This window comes from Eulemur rufifrons, chromosome 7 (genome assembly GCF_041146395.1).
Source record: "Eulemur rufifrons isolate Redbay chromosome 7, OSU_ERuf_1, whole genome shotgun sequence".
NCBI classification, from domain to species: Eukaryota; Metazoa; Chordata; class Mammalia; order Primates; family Lemuridae; genus Eulemur; species Eulemur rufifrons.
The window spans coordinates 93,517,125-93,529,972 of record NC_090989.1 but is presented as its reverse complement, the minus strand read 5'-3'; the positions used below and the strand labels follow the sequence as shown (position 1 = coordinate 93,529,972).

General features: G+C 36.3%; 1 protein-coding gene across 2 annotated transcripts in view; it reads right to left on the bottom strand.

Annotated features, from left to right (window-relative positions):
- WDR49 (WD repeat domain 49) overlaps nucleotides 1-12,848 on the bottom strand; it is a 146,331-nt gene that overhangs the window by 59,415 nt on the left and 74,068 nt on the right. Inside the window, exons 9-10 of one of the 2 annotated variants that reach the window (XM_069472974.1) lie at nucleotides 10,047-10,211; nucleotides 5,275-5,423 (exon numbers count right to left, since the gene is read on the bottom strand). In XM_069472974.1, coding sequence (XP_069329075.1) covers nucleotides 5,275-5,423; nucleotides 10,047-10,211 — 314 coding nt within the window. The remainder of the gene's footprint in view (nucleotides 1-5,274; nucleotides 5,424-10,046; nucleotides 10,212-12,848) is intronic. The other variant, XM_069472975.1, reaches the window with a different exon arrangement.

Below are 12,848 nucleotides of genomic sequence, written 5' to 3'. Positions count from 1 at the left end.
ACCTGTCAAGGGCAAAAAAATACAAAAAGAAAAAAAAGGATTAAAAACCATCCTGTTTCTAGGATGAAAGAGCTAGAAAAATAACTTTCTGACCAAAACTTACCATGTAGAAATTGTTAGGGAGAGAACACAAAACACAATTAACTACATGTTCCCTCAGGGATTAATTGTTCACATTGTTAGTCCAATTATAGTAAGTCTTCTTAATACCTGCCCTTCAATTCATTGCTTTTTTGTCTTAAAAGGAGTATCTCAAAGGCAGAGAATTAGTTCAATGTATATCAGTTCATTTTTTTTCCTATTTACCTAAATTTCTGGAGTCAATTTTGAACACTGAAATAATCACAAAATTATTTTTAAAGATTATTTGTGAATTTCAAACAAATCTGCCCCCTCCTTACTTTCAACATAGTTTATCTAGAATAAGTCACAAGTTTGGAAATATTCATTCTGATTCTTATCCTAATAATAGAAAACACTTGAGTCAAACAGGGTTATAGTTCCTTACTAAGGCGATTATTAAGAATTCAATATCTTGTGATATAGATAAGCTTTATTCTTGAGTAACTTCAAATCCTTAATCTCATTTCACTTAAAAATTGCTTCTAAAAATCAAATTTTATCAACAGCTATTGGAATATTGAGCACCTACTTTTTACAGTGCTCTGTGAAGGATACTTCTATCAATAAAATTTTCAGAATTATTTCAAATTATATGAAAGCTTCTATTTTTTAGTATACGTACACTTCTAGATGCTTTAAGGAGATAGTATCTTCATAAACAAAGGTTTTTCACAAAACAACCCAATAAGTATATAAGGTGATGGATGTGTTAACTAATGTGATTTAATCATATCATTTTACAATGTATCCAGATATCAAAACATTACCTTGTATACTGTAAACATATGCAATTTTTATTTGTCCATTATACCTTGATAAAGCTAGTGAAAAGGACACAGAGATTTCTCCTTTACAGAAAAAAGAAACAGTGGGGGAAATTAAGAGCTTATGTTTTAGGGAGTTGTAAGTATAGAATCATAGAATTTTGGAACTTGATAAAATCTTAAACTTAATAGTTGTTAATAGAATACTTGATTTTACTAGAACTACACATATTACATATGTAGTTCAAATGCAAATGCAAAGCTAACTGATTATGTATTCATTTAATTTTGCCAATGTAAATATGGCCAAGAATTCAACCAGGTATTTTTGAATCGACCCTATGTCAATTCACAAGTACACAATTCACAAGTACACACAATTCACAAGTACTTTGTCTCCAAGTACATTTCTTTTAAAATGATAAGAAACATTTCTAAGAGTTCTGAAATTGAGGCTTCTCTTTTTCTAACAGAAAAATTCTCTAGATATGAATTACCATATTTCTAAATATGAATTCCTAAATATGTATTCCAACATGGGCTCTCTAATTTATTTTGCTTAGGACCAAACAATGGTGCTTGCCATTTCTCACCTTGTGTGTGTTGACTTGCCCAATAAAATGTGATTCCCTTGACAATAGGAATCATGATGTTTCACATTCAGTCTACCATGGTTTCTAACTCAGTGCTTTCAACCTTGGTATAGTTTTAAAATATTTGTGAAGGCCGGGCGCGGTGGCTCACGCCTGTAATCCTAGCACTCTGGGAGGCCGAGGCGGGTGGATTGCTCAAGGTCAGGAGTTCGAGACCAGCCTGAGCGAGACCCCGTCTCTACTAAAAATAGAAAGACATTATATGGACACCTAAAAATCTATATAGAAAAAATTAGCCGGGCATAGTGGCGCATGCCTGTAGTCCCAGCTACTCGGGAGGCTGAGGCAGTAGGATCGCTTAAGCCGAGGAGTCTGAGGTTGCTGTGAGCTAAGCTGACGCCACGGCACTCACTCTAGCCTGGGCAACAAAGTGAGACTCTGTCTCAACAAAAAAAAAAAAAAAAAAAAAAAAAAAAAAAAAATATTTGTGGGAAGGAAAGGGGAAAAAATATAATAAGCTAAATCTTTGGGTTGCTAACATGTGTTTGTGTGTATATGTGTGTGTGCTTATTTATATGTACAAAACTGATCTATAAGCTCTGACTGGAATGACCAACCTACTCAATTAATTATTTGTTTAATAAATATAATGGCTTTCTCATGATTTTATGACTCCAATGGCACCCAGTCCACAAGGCAGTGGTGAAAACAGCATAGACTTTGGCATAGAATTCTAATTCAGTCACCTATTAGCTTTATAACCTTGGCCAAACTACCCAGCCTCTCCAAGCCTCAGCATCCTGCCTTATAAAAAATGGTTGATGATTCTTAGACGTCTTAGACATTGTGAAGAGAGAATAGACTTTACTATCTATGCTTCTTGCCTCTTACTAGGAATGTGACCACGGGTAATTAATCTCCCTAATCTTCAGTTTCCCTGTCTATCCAACAAACATTATTAAATCATTCAACATATACCACTGAGCATCTAATAAGCATATATATGCCTCATATATTTATATACACATACACATATATACATATGTATACCTATGTTAAATAAAATGCAAGGAGCTAGAGAGGGCACAGACAAAAGGGGGGGCTACTTCCATCCTGTGACTTAAGAGAAATATTCTGGTGGAGAAGATACCTGAAAGAGCCCTGAATTAGGAATACCACATGAAAAAAAAAATGGAGAGGAATTTCTAGGTAAGGGGAGAGAATAATGTCATGGTGGTGTAAAATGGTTTAGTTTGTTTGGGAACATACTGACAAAAGGCTGCTATGTGATAGAATTTACAATATACACAAAAATGGGTGAAAATGAAACTAGAGAGTAAAGAATAGGTCCAGGCCAGAGGGAGTTCAGATTTATTTTGTAGATGCTCTGACAGGTTTTAAATAAGGAGGTTACATAGAATTCACTGTAGAAAGAAATCATTGTGGCTAAAGTGTATACAATCTATTTAAGGGGTGACAGGTGGGCATTACTAGAAGAAAGTGCAAATTAGAAGACTGTGGCATTCATTCAAACAGAAATGATGCTCTGAATAATGTGGCTGTGGTACTTATGGGATCAGCTTTCAGAAATATTTAGGGTATCAGATAGATAAGACATTGTGACTACTTGGTTGTAAAGTTATGAAAAGGAAGAGCCAAGGTGGATAGCCAGGTCTATGACAATTAACTGAAGCTCCAAATCTAAGAGAAGTAGGTTTTGGAGAGGAAAATAAAGAATGATTTTAGTTTAGAACATGCTGAATTTGGGACTGCAATAAGACATGGCCAGCAAGCAAATGGATAAGTGAGCTTAGAGAGACAACAGCTGAAGACAGAGATTTGAGGTTTGTATAAAACATTGCCTACCTTCCAAAATGAAGCTAAGGATTAAATTACATAATGTGTGTAAACAGTCTAATGCTACACAGCACTAGAAATAAAATAAATTGGATGGCATATTCAGGTACCTCACTCAGTAAATGTAATTTCTATTCCATCCCGGGAAAAATTGAACCAATCTGTATTTAGACACAGCCTGAAGTTAAAGCTACAACTTCACCTCACAGCATCTCTGTGTGTTTTCAAGAAAGCTAAATAAGATGACTGTCAATCTTCCAATTATTTCTTCTCTAATCATCAAACTGTGATGGACTTGGCTTAATGGTCCATCCTTCCCAAACCATAACTAAAGAGTTACCTGCCCTCTTGCCTCTTTAGTTAAATGCCTTCTGGTAAAAAAAGGCTATAAAGCCTCTGACTTAGAAAATATAATTTTTAAATCTACCAATATAAAAATGGAATAATATAACTGAGAATGCATTAATTCAATTTTCAATTTCAACTAAGGTTTCCAAGTCCTGACAATCTTGAGGAAGATGGAAAAGATGGAGGAGGATGAGAAGAATGATAACTTTCTTTACTCTCATTTCAGTTTTCCCAAAGCTTCCTTCCCAAATTATAGAAAGTGACCACCCACCAACATAGATGAGAGCATCAGATGTTACTTTGAACCACTTTTATGTGACTGTATGCATCTAATCATTTAAATTTCCTTTTGTCAGCAATCAAAAAATCTTTTACTTAATCCTAATTTTTAAGTATGGATATCTAAAAATAAAGAAAAATGTATGTCCAAGTTTTACATTAAATTGATAAATTTTTTAAATTCCTTTTTGTTATGTTTAAAGTTTAAATTGGATCAGTTAGATATCACACATCTACCCTGCCATGGCATTAGAGAATTAAAATTATTCCTTGCCACAGCTTAAATGTAGAGATCATTAGTTCATAGAGTGTTGGAGTGGTTTTGAGTAGATAATGGATCATGATTGCTCTCAAAGATGTGAAGTCTTGTCCTTCAAAGGTAAGGGTGATTGAATTAGTTCCTATCAAGTAGAATAATCTGGACTATACTTTCTTTCTTATTGTCAAACTACTCTTGAACACGAGGAGTGTAGAGGATTGTGTTTGCTAGTCTGTATATGCACATTTTCATTAGAAGAAAAGTCTTTCCTATGATTAATAAAAATCCCCAAATATATACTACTGGTTGTCTAGGTGTAAAATGTGATTTAATCCGAGCTTCAAACTATTAAGATAATAATTCTATAGTGAATAATGTTGGGTAAATTATCTATTAGAGCAATACTTTGTGAACTGTTACATTTATGGACAATACATTTTCAAAACATATCACACTTTAATTTTCTTAGTGCTTATACAATGCTATAGAAAAGGCCCTGTTTATGATCCCTTAGTTCTCTCAGGAAAAAAGAAAAGAAAAGTAATTTTCTTTATAATGTAATGGAAGAGTTGCTCCTTGAGAAGAGTAAGTGGCTTGTGAAAAGCCCTTTTCTGAACCAATACAAAGGAGGTGCTGACACAGAACTCAGTGGGGTATTTTCCTCTTGTGCTGCAATTGGAAACAAGTCACAAGAAAGGAAGCTGTAAGCTTCCTTTACAGCTGAAGTAATGTAATCTACATGTTAAGAATTCATTGACTATAAAATTTGAGAAACTTTTAGAACTCAGGAAGTGGTATTACATTCCCGTCTGAAATGGTTAAAGAAAAAGACATTCAAATTCCCAAAGCCAGAAGAAGATAGCCCTATAACACTTCTCAAAGCCACTTAAGCTATGTGATCTTAAAATATTTTATTCACTAAGCATTCAGTCAATTCCAACTAGAGTATCACTAACCTAGGTCACCAGCCATTTAATGACCCAGAATTAGTTAAGATTTCTATGTTTTTTTATTTTAGATTTTAATTCAAATGAAAACATTCTCCTTTTACTTTCCTACAGTTTTGCATGAAGCATAATCATACCTCTCCCAGCCTGTAACCAGTATTGTCTTCTTAAGAACCAGGATCTGTGAAATATCCACGGCTCCATCTTGCCCAACATTTAATGCGTGGTGACAATATCCATTGAAGTCCCATATCTTGAAGAGAAAAATTAAAACCACCTTAGAGACAGGAAGAGAAAATGTCTTCTTCAATGTGTAAAATAATATTGTGTAACAGGATTATTTTAAAATTTTGTGTTTACTTTCTGAACTAGGGTTGATTCACTTAGGATATGTACTAATTAAAGAAAGCCCTCTCACCATTTAAATTTAGTCATTATATTTACTCATATGCGATATTGTGAAATATATATATATATATACATATATATATGCACACACACACACACACACACGTGTATATATATACATTTGGTTTTCAACCCCATTTCCTGGCACACAGCTCCTAAAACCCTTGGACTCTCCAGAGTGATAAGAGTGTCTTTTGTATGCTAATGACATCACTGGTGACTGGGGACTTCTAGATAGCCTCAGAGTAGGGAGCTGGTCACAAGAAAGACCAAAATATGATTAGAGCAGAACTTTCAACCCCACCCCTCAACTTCCAAGGAGGGCGGAGAGTCTGAAAGTTGAGTTGATCTCCAGTGGCCAGTGATGGAATAAATCATGCTTATGTAATGAAGCCTCCATAAAAACCCAACGGACAGGGTTTGGAGAGCTTCTGGGTAACACACCCAGAGGTTGCTGGAGGGTAGTGTGCCCAGCATGGAAAAGCCACGTTCCTTCCCAATACGCCTTGCCTTATGCATCTCTTCCACCTGTCCACTCATCTGTATCCTTTGTAATATCCTTTATAATAAATGGATAAATGTAAATAAAGTGTTTCCCTGAGTCCTATGAGCCAGACTAGCAAATTAATTGAACCCAAGGACGGGGTCCTGAGAACCCTTGTTTATAGCCAGTCATTCAGAAGCAAAGATCACAATATGTGCTTAAAACTGGCATCTGAAGTAGGGGGCAGTCTTGTGGGACTGAGCTCTCAACCTGTGGGATCTGATGCTATCTCTAGTGTCAGAATTGAATTGAAAGAGAGGACACTCAACTGGTGTCCTCTGGGGAATTCACTGCAGAATTGGTGTGTGCGGGGATTAAGTCATGCATCACTTAACTATAGGAACACCTTCTGAGAAATGTATCATTGGGCAATTTTGTCATTGTGTTAACATCATAGAATGTACTTACACAGATCTAAATGGTAGAGCCTACTACACACCTAGGCTATATGATATAGTTATGACTCTAAGGGTACAAACCTGTACACCATGTTACTGTACTGAATACTGTGGGCAATTGTAACACAGTGGTAAGAGCTGGTGTATCTGGTTGGTTGTTGACCGAAATGTTAGGTGGTACATGACTATACATATCTCAGACTCTACTTATAACTCTATCAGTTTGTTCTAATAATAATTGATTCAAAAATCTATAAGTTGGCCGGGTGCGGTGGCTCACGCCTGTAATCCTAGCACTCTGGGAGGCCGAGGTGGGCGGATCGTTTGAGCTCAGGAGTTCGAGACCAGCCTGAGCAAGAGCGAGACCCCATCTCTACTAAAAATAGAAAGAAATTATATGGACAGCTAAAAAATATATATAGAAAAAATTAGCCGGGCATGGTGGTGCATGCCTGTAGTCCCAACTACTCGGGAGGCTGAGACAGGAGGATCCCTTGAGCTCAGGAGTTTGAGGTTGCTGTGAGCTAGGCTGACTCCATGGCACTCACTCTAGCCTGGGCAACAAAGTGAGACTCTGTCTCAAAAAAAAAAAAAAAAAAAAAATCTATAAGTTAATATGTATTTTTCAAGGAGAGACAATATAAAATCAAGAAGAACCACATGTTGGTGTCTGTTGCAATCCTTATTTTTCACTGTGTGTCTCTCTAAATTTCTGTTTCCTCATTTGAGACACAGGAACCTTACTCCTCAAGGATGCTTAGAGGATTAAACATCTGACACAAAACCCAAAATACAGTCATCATGTATTGGGTTTCCCATCTTCTGCCAATAAAACCTCCTGTTGATTGTGGATGCCAGACCTAGTCCTAAAAGGGACATAAGCAGTTCTAGTTTCCCTACTGAGGCAGTGGAGTGAGGACTCAGGCCCAATGGGTGTGCTTTAAGAACAGCATCCAGTAACAGTTAAAATCAAGCCCTACAATGAAACATTGTTGGCATATTGTGCACAGAGGGCAAATTGGCACAATCCATCAAAATTTAAATGTATACACCCTTTGATTTAAAAATGAAACTTCTAGGAAATCATCCTACAGATACACTCATATATGTGAAATGATATATTTTTCAAGAGTATTCTTGCAGCATTGTTTACAAAAGATAAAGATTGGGACCAACCTAATTGCTTATTAGTAAGGGTCTGAACAATCAGAATATGAAGTATCTATGCAGTAGCATATAATATAACCATTAAGAAAAATGAATCATCTCAATAGTTCTAGACTGTCAAAACTCAACTAGCTATGGAACCTTGAGTAAGTTGCCTTCCCTCTTTGGATTTCACTTTCCTCATCTGTAAAATTGGGATAATATGAGTACCAGCCTTATGGATGTGTGTGTGTGTGTGTGTGTGTAAAGTGCTTAGAACAGTGCCTGGTTCATAGTAAACATGCAATAAAAAATAACTAACATTGTTCTTACTGTATTCATTCATATGAATCAATGTCCAAGAGAGAGAAAATGCAAAATGCAGAACAGCATTTTATCGTGGACTGCCATCAAGAAACAAATGGTATTCATGGGCCAGAGGGATGCACAAAAAAGCTGTAACAGTGGTAACCTCAGGGAAAGAGCTAGGAACAGAAGTGAGAACGAGACTTTCTTTTCACTGTATATCTACTTTATATTTCAAAAATTTTATTGTGTGCATATATTAATTATTTAAAACATGAATCAATTTAAAAAGAGATCCTTCAGAGTCATGATAAATAGAAAGGAAACTTTAAGTCTTTGACTACATAGGTACTGATTTTGGATTCTAAATTATAAATGAGATTGGGAAATGTCACTCATTGGTATTTCTTCATAGAATATGGCCAGAGCAGCTCAGCCCTGATTTATGTGTCCTACCCAGAAGTTGCCAGATTTCAGAATTCTGTTGTGTTATTGCGATAAAGATAAACACACCTTCAAAAGCAGTGATTATACTACTAAATTCACATTAACTTCTAAGATGTCAAAGCTTGTGTTGAGACTTGAGGGGTGTACATAGTCTTCACCATATCATTTTGTTCTCTTCTAAACATGGCTATTACCAAGTCCACCTGAAATAATTTCCATGAATAGGTATTGCAAAGATCTGACTTCCCCCATAGTCCCTTAGTTGGCACCATTTCAGCAACATCTACAAGTTCTTCCTTACCCTAGTCTCTATATCCCCAGTTACTTTCCAAAATAGAGGTAAATGGAACCTAATGTATTGGCTTCATTGTTCAGTTCAGTCTCATATTCAGGACTGGTAAACGAGATACTGGCTTGTTTCTTTTGCCTAAACCACTGTCTAATACTCCAGTTCCAGTTAGTCTTCTTTTATTTCACCTTAACTACTGGGATTTGGGTTGTCTTGGTACCTTCACACATCTTAGTAGCTCTCCTGTAAAAGAGATTACTGAAACCCAAGTTTCCATTCCACTCCTCATTCCATTAACCTTCCCAGAGGCCAAGTTCTACTGATTTCCAGAGATTCTCACTTCACCCACTGTAGCGTAGCACCTCTCTCACACTAATGGTTGCCACCCTGGTATCCCTCTGAATACTTCCCCCCAACTGCTAGGATGTTCTACCTACATATTCAGGGAGCTTTCTATCACCCTTCCCTTCAGTTTAACTGAATGCATCATACATCACACCACAGAAGGTAGTTAAATACCTTTCTAACCCCAGTTATGACATGTTTGAGAACTATTAAAAGTTTATTCAGGAAACTGCCTTCTGTTGCCTCAGAGTGGCACAAGCCATCTCCAATCAAAGACTGTCATTACTATCAGGGCTTAAGGGAACAGAGAAGATTCACAGGGGGCCATGGTCTCAGAGAGCAAGTATCTAGGTTTGCATGAAAAGTTGATAATTTTGCAAACCAAAATAGTACCTTCCTCCCAGAAGAAATTAATAAAAGATACAAAATAAGAAAATTAGAAGCACAAAGTAGTTTAGGACAGATAATAAATAAGATTATTATTGTTCTTTCAACTATCCTTCACTATTTCACTAGCTTTCACATAACTGGAAATTTCCATAAATGGAAATTACAAAATAGGTTTTCTTTTAAATATTTATTTTCTGAAAAATTTGCATCTATGCTGTTCTTTAAAGTTTACTTAATTTGCCCTGATCTCTCATTTAATCAACTTAGAAAAAGAAAACTAGAGATATTAGCTAAAGCACATAAAAATTGTCCAGGAATCTTACCCCCAAAGTAGTCCTCTATTCAGTACACTGAAAATGGAGCTTTCTGAAATAAGCAAGCCACGTTTATTTTTATTCTAAATAATTTATTCATTTTTTCCACAGAGGTTTATTATTTTCCTAGCAGCTTTGTTATTAGTTTGACTTATTTAGCTCTTATCCTGTCTGATCTCGTTTCTTACAACACCAAAAAGGCAAAAACAAGGATATCTATAGCCATGTCTCCTCATATAGTGCTTTAGCCCCCTTGTATCTGGATGGAAAAGCATCATTGTGTTCGCACCTTTATGGTACCATCTGTGCTGCCAGTCAAAAGCCGTGTCTCATTTGCATCAAGGGCCATAGTGCTGATTTCTGCATTGCCATGGCAACCAGTAAACTGTTTGATTTTCTGCCCAGTGTCTATTACCCAGAAGGAAACTGTAGATCCCACATCAGAGCTGATTACCTAAGAGAAAATAACATTATAGAGAAATTAGATATAGTCCCAGAATTAACCACTTTTATTTCAGCAAAGATATCCAGCCTGTGCATTTCTACTACCAAGATCCCCCAACAGTTAAGAGACATTTTTGTAATGTATTTTCTTTCTTTTTGTCAAGCCGATAACATTTCAATTTCTAGGCCAGACCTCAGGTAATGAAGTCATGATCCTGTTTATCAGAGAAGATAGGAATCTGTTTTCCTTACCCATCATTCAGCTTAATGTCTAGAGGCCATCCTGAAATCAAATCCTACTGAAAACAAACTATGAATCTTTTGCAGTTAGATAAGAAAGCTGATTTTACTAGTCATGGTGTTCTCACACTATTTACTATATAAAAAGAAACATTTTGTTACATATTAGCTTCCATTTAGGATTCAGAAAACAGGCACTGCCAGCCATTATGGGAAAAAGTTAATTTCAACAAATTACTAGAGCTATTGCTTTTAATGCCTTTAGTCCCTTGCTTTCTCTTTTCTCAAGCAACTGTGTATATTTTTACAGCTAAAACACAATTATTGATGGGTCTGAACACAGGTTAAATAGAAATCTACATATACACTTCCAGAGGAAGGCAACAAAACAAATGCTAGAAGGGATAGTATTAAATAGTAGTATTATAGAGCAGTTTAGGAAATCTTATACTGGCAAGTAGACTGTTAATTTCAGCTCTAGGTATTTAGACACACTCTAAGAGATTTATAGGTTAAAACAAACTAGCTAATATGACTTTGGAAACCAAAATAATAACCATATAAATACATAGATAGGAAGTTGTCTGAAGCAATATCTAGATTTTGAGAAAACTTAAAGCATTTCTTTTTCTGTTTAGGTATTGATTATCATTGCGTAAATATAAATTTATTAAGAATATGTTAAATTTGAATGCTGCATTTTCATAATCAAATGGGTTGAAGTTCATCAACTGTATTATATATTCAGAAACACTGGGTAGCTGGCCGCCATGCATGCTTGCATTGATACATTCTATAGGCACTTACAGAGCATGCACTTTGTGCCAAACTCCATGACGGCGATGGGGTTTCACTGTAAAACCCTGCTCTCAAGGAGTCTATGGTCTAGACCTGGACATAAAAAACACCTTGGGAACTTTAAAAACCACCACTGTATATCAGACCAGAGACTCTGATTTAATAGAACCAAGCAAGGGTATTTTTAAAGAGCTCCAAAGGTTGTTTAAATGTGCAGTCTGGCTGGGTGCAGTGGCTCACACCTGTAATCGTAGCACTCTGGGAGGATGAGGCAGGAGGATCACTTGAGCTCAGGAGTTCAAGACCAGCCTGAGCTAGAGTGAGACCCCGTCTCTACTAAAGGTAGAAAAATTAGCCAGAGCTCATGGTGCGCACATGTAGTCCCAGCTACTCAGGAGGCTGAGGCAGGAGGATTCCTTGAGCCCAGGAGTTTGAGGTTGCTGTGATGTAGGTTGATGCCAAGGCAATCTACTCAGGGCAACAGAGTGAGACTCTGTCTCTAAATAAATAAATAAATAAATGTACAGTCTGAGCTAAGAACTACTGGTCTAGATGGAGAAACAGATAAGGAACAGTTAAATATTACCCCTGAGTTCCAGAGAGGAAAACCCAAAATCCACTCACTGGCATGGGGGATGCAGTTAGGAATTGAAGGGGTGAGTGGCAAGTCAGTATTCACAGAGAAGGTTATAATTCACCTGGGATTGAACATAGAAACATGCATTTATAATAAAGTGCTCAGCCCTTTATACTCATTATATCATTTGATCTTTATAAAAATTCAGTGAAATAACATTACAACCATATTTCACCAATGTTGAAATTGAGATTTTAAATCAGCTAAGTAGTGTTCCCAAACTTATATAACTAGGTTTGAATCCTGGGCTGTCTATGACAGCCACATCACAAGGTCTTTCTGTATTCCAACGTAGTATCCCAGACAATTAAGGGTTCACTTAGAAGAGGACTCGGAGAATATTCCAAACATGAGAAACAATAGGAAGGTTAATGGTGCCTGAGTGCAGAGTATTTGAAGGGACAAATATGGTGGTATATCAAAGGAGAGGCAAACTGGAAATGGAATTTTAGAAATCTCTAGTAAGTAATATCAGAGAATATTGAGTAATGTATAAAGGTAATTTTACTAGGAGGGGGCCCATTGCTTGATTGACAATGGAGTCTATGATTATAGTAAAAGACTAAAAACAACATTATTGTTCTTAATAAGGAAATGAGTGATGTGTTGGTTGGTTTGTGAAGATACTTCTTGCAGCAGAGTGGAGAACAAACTGAGGTTTTGGGAAAACCATTTGGAGGCTACTGTAATAGCCCAGGTAAGAGATTCTCTCACCTAACACAGTAGTTCCAGAGGCAGAAAGGAGAGGTGAGATTGAAAGAAAACACCACCACTCAGCAACATTTATATCTCAGCAAAGAACTGATCATGAGCATTTGATCCTTTTTAGCCCTCTTTTTCCTGAAATTACAACTCTGATGAGAATTTTTTAAATGATGTAAAGCTATATTTATGCTACACATTTTCTCTCAGTGAAATAAAAAATACCTTAAATATTTAATTACCGACCTTAAACTACTGTGTAGTTTCTAG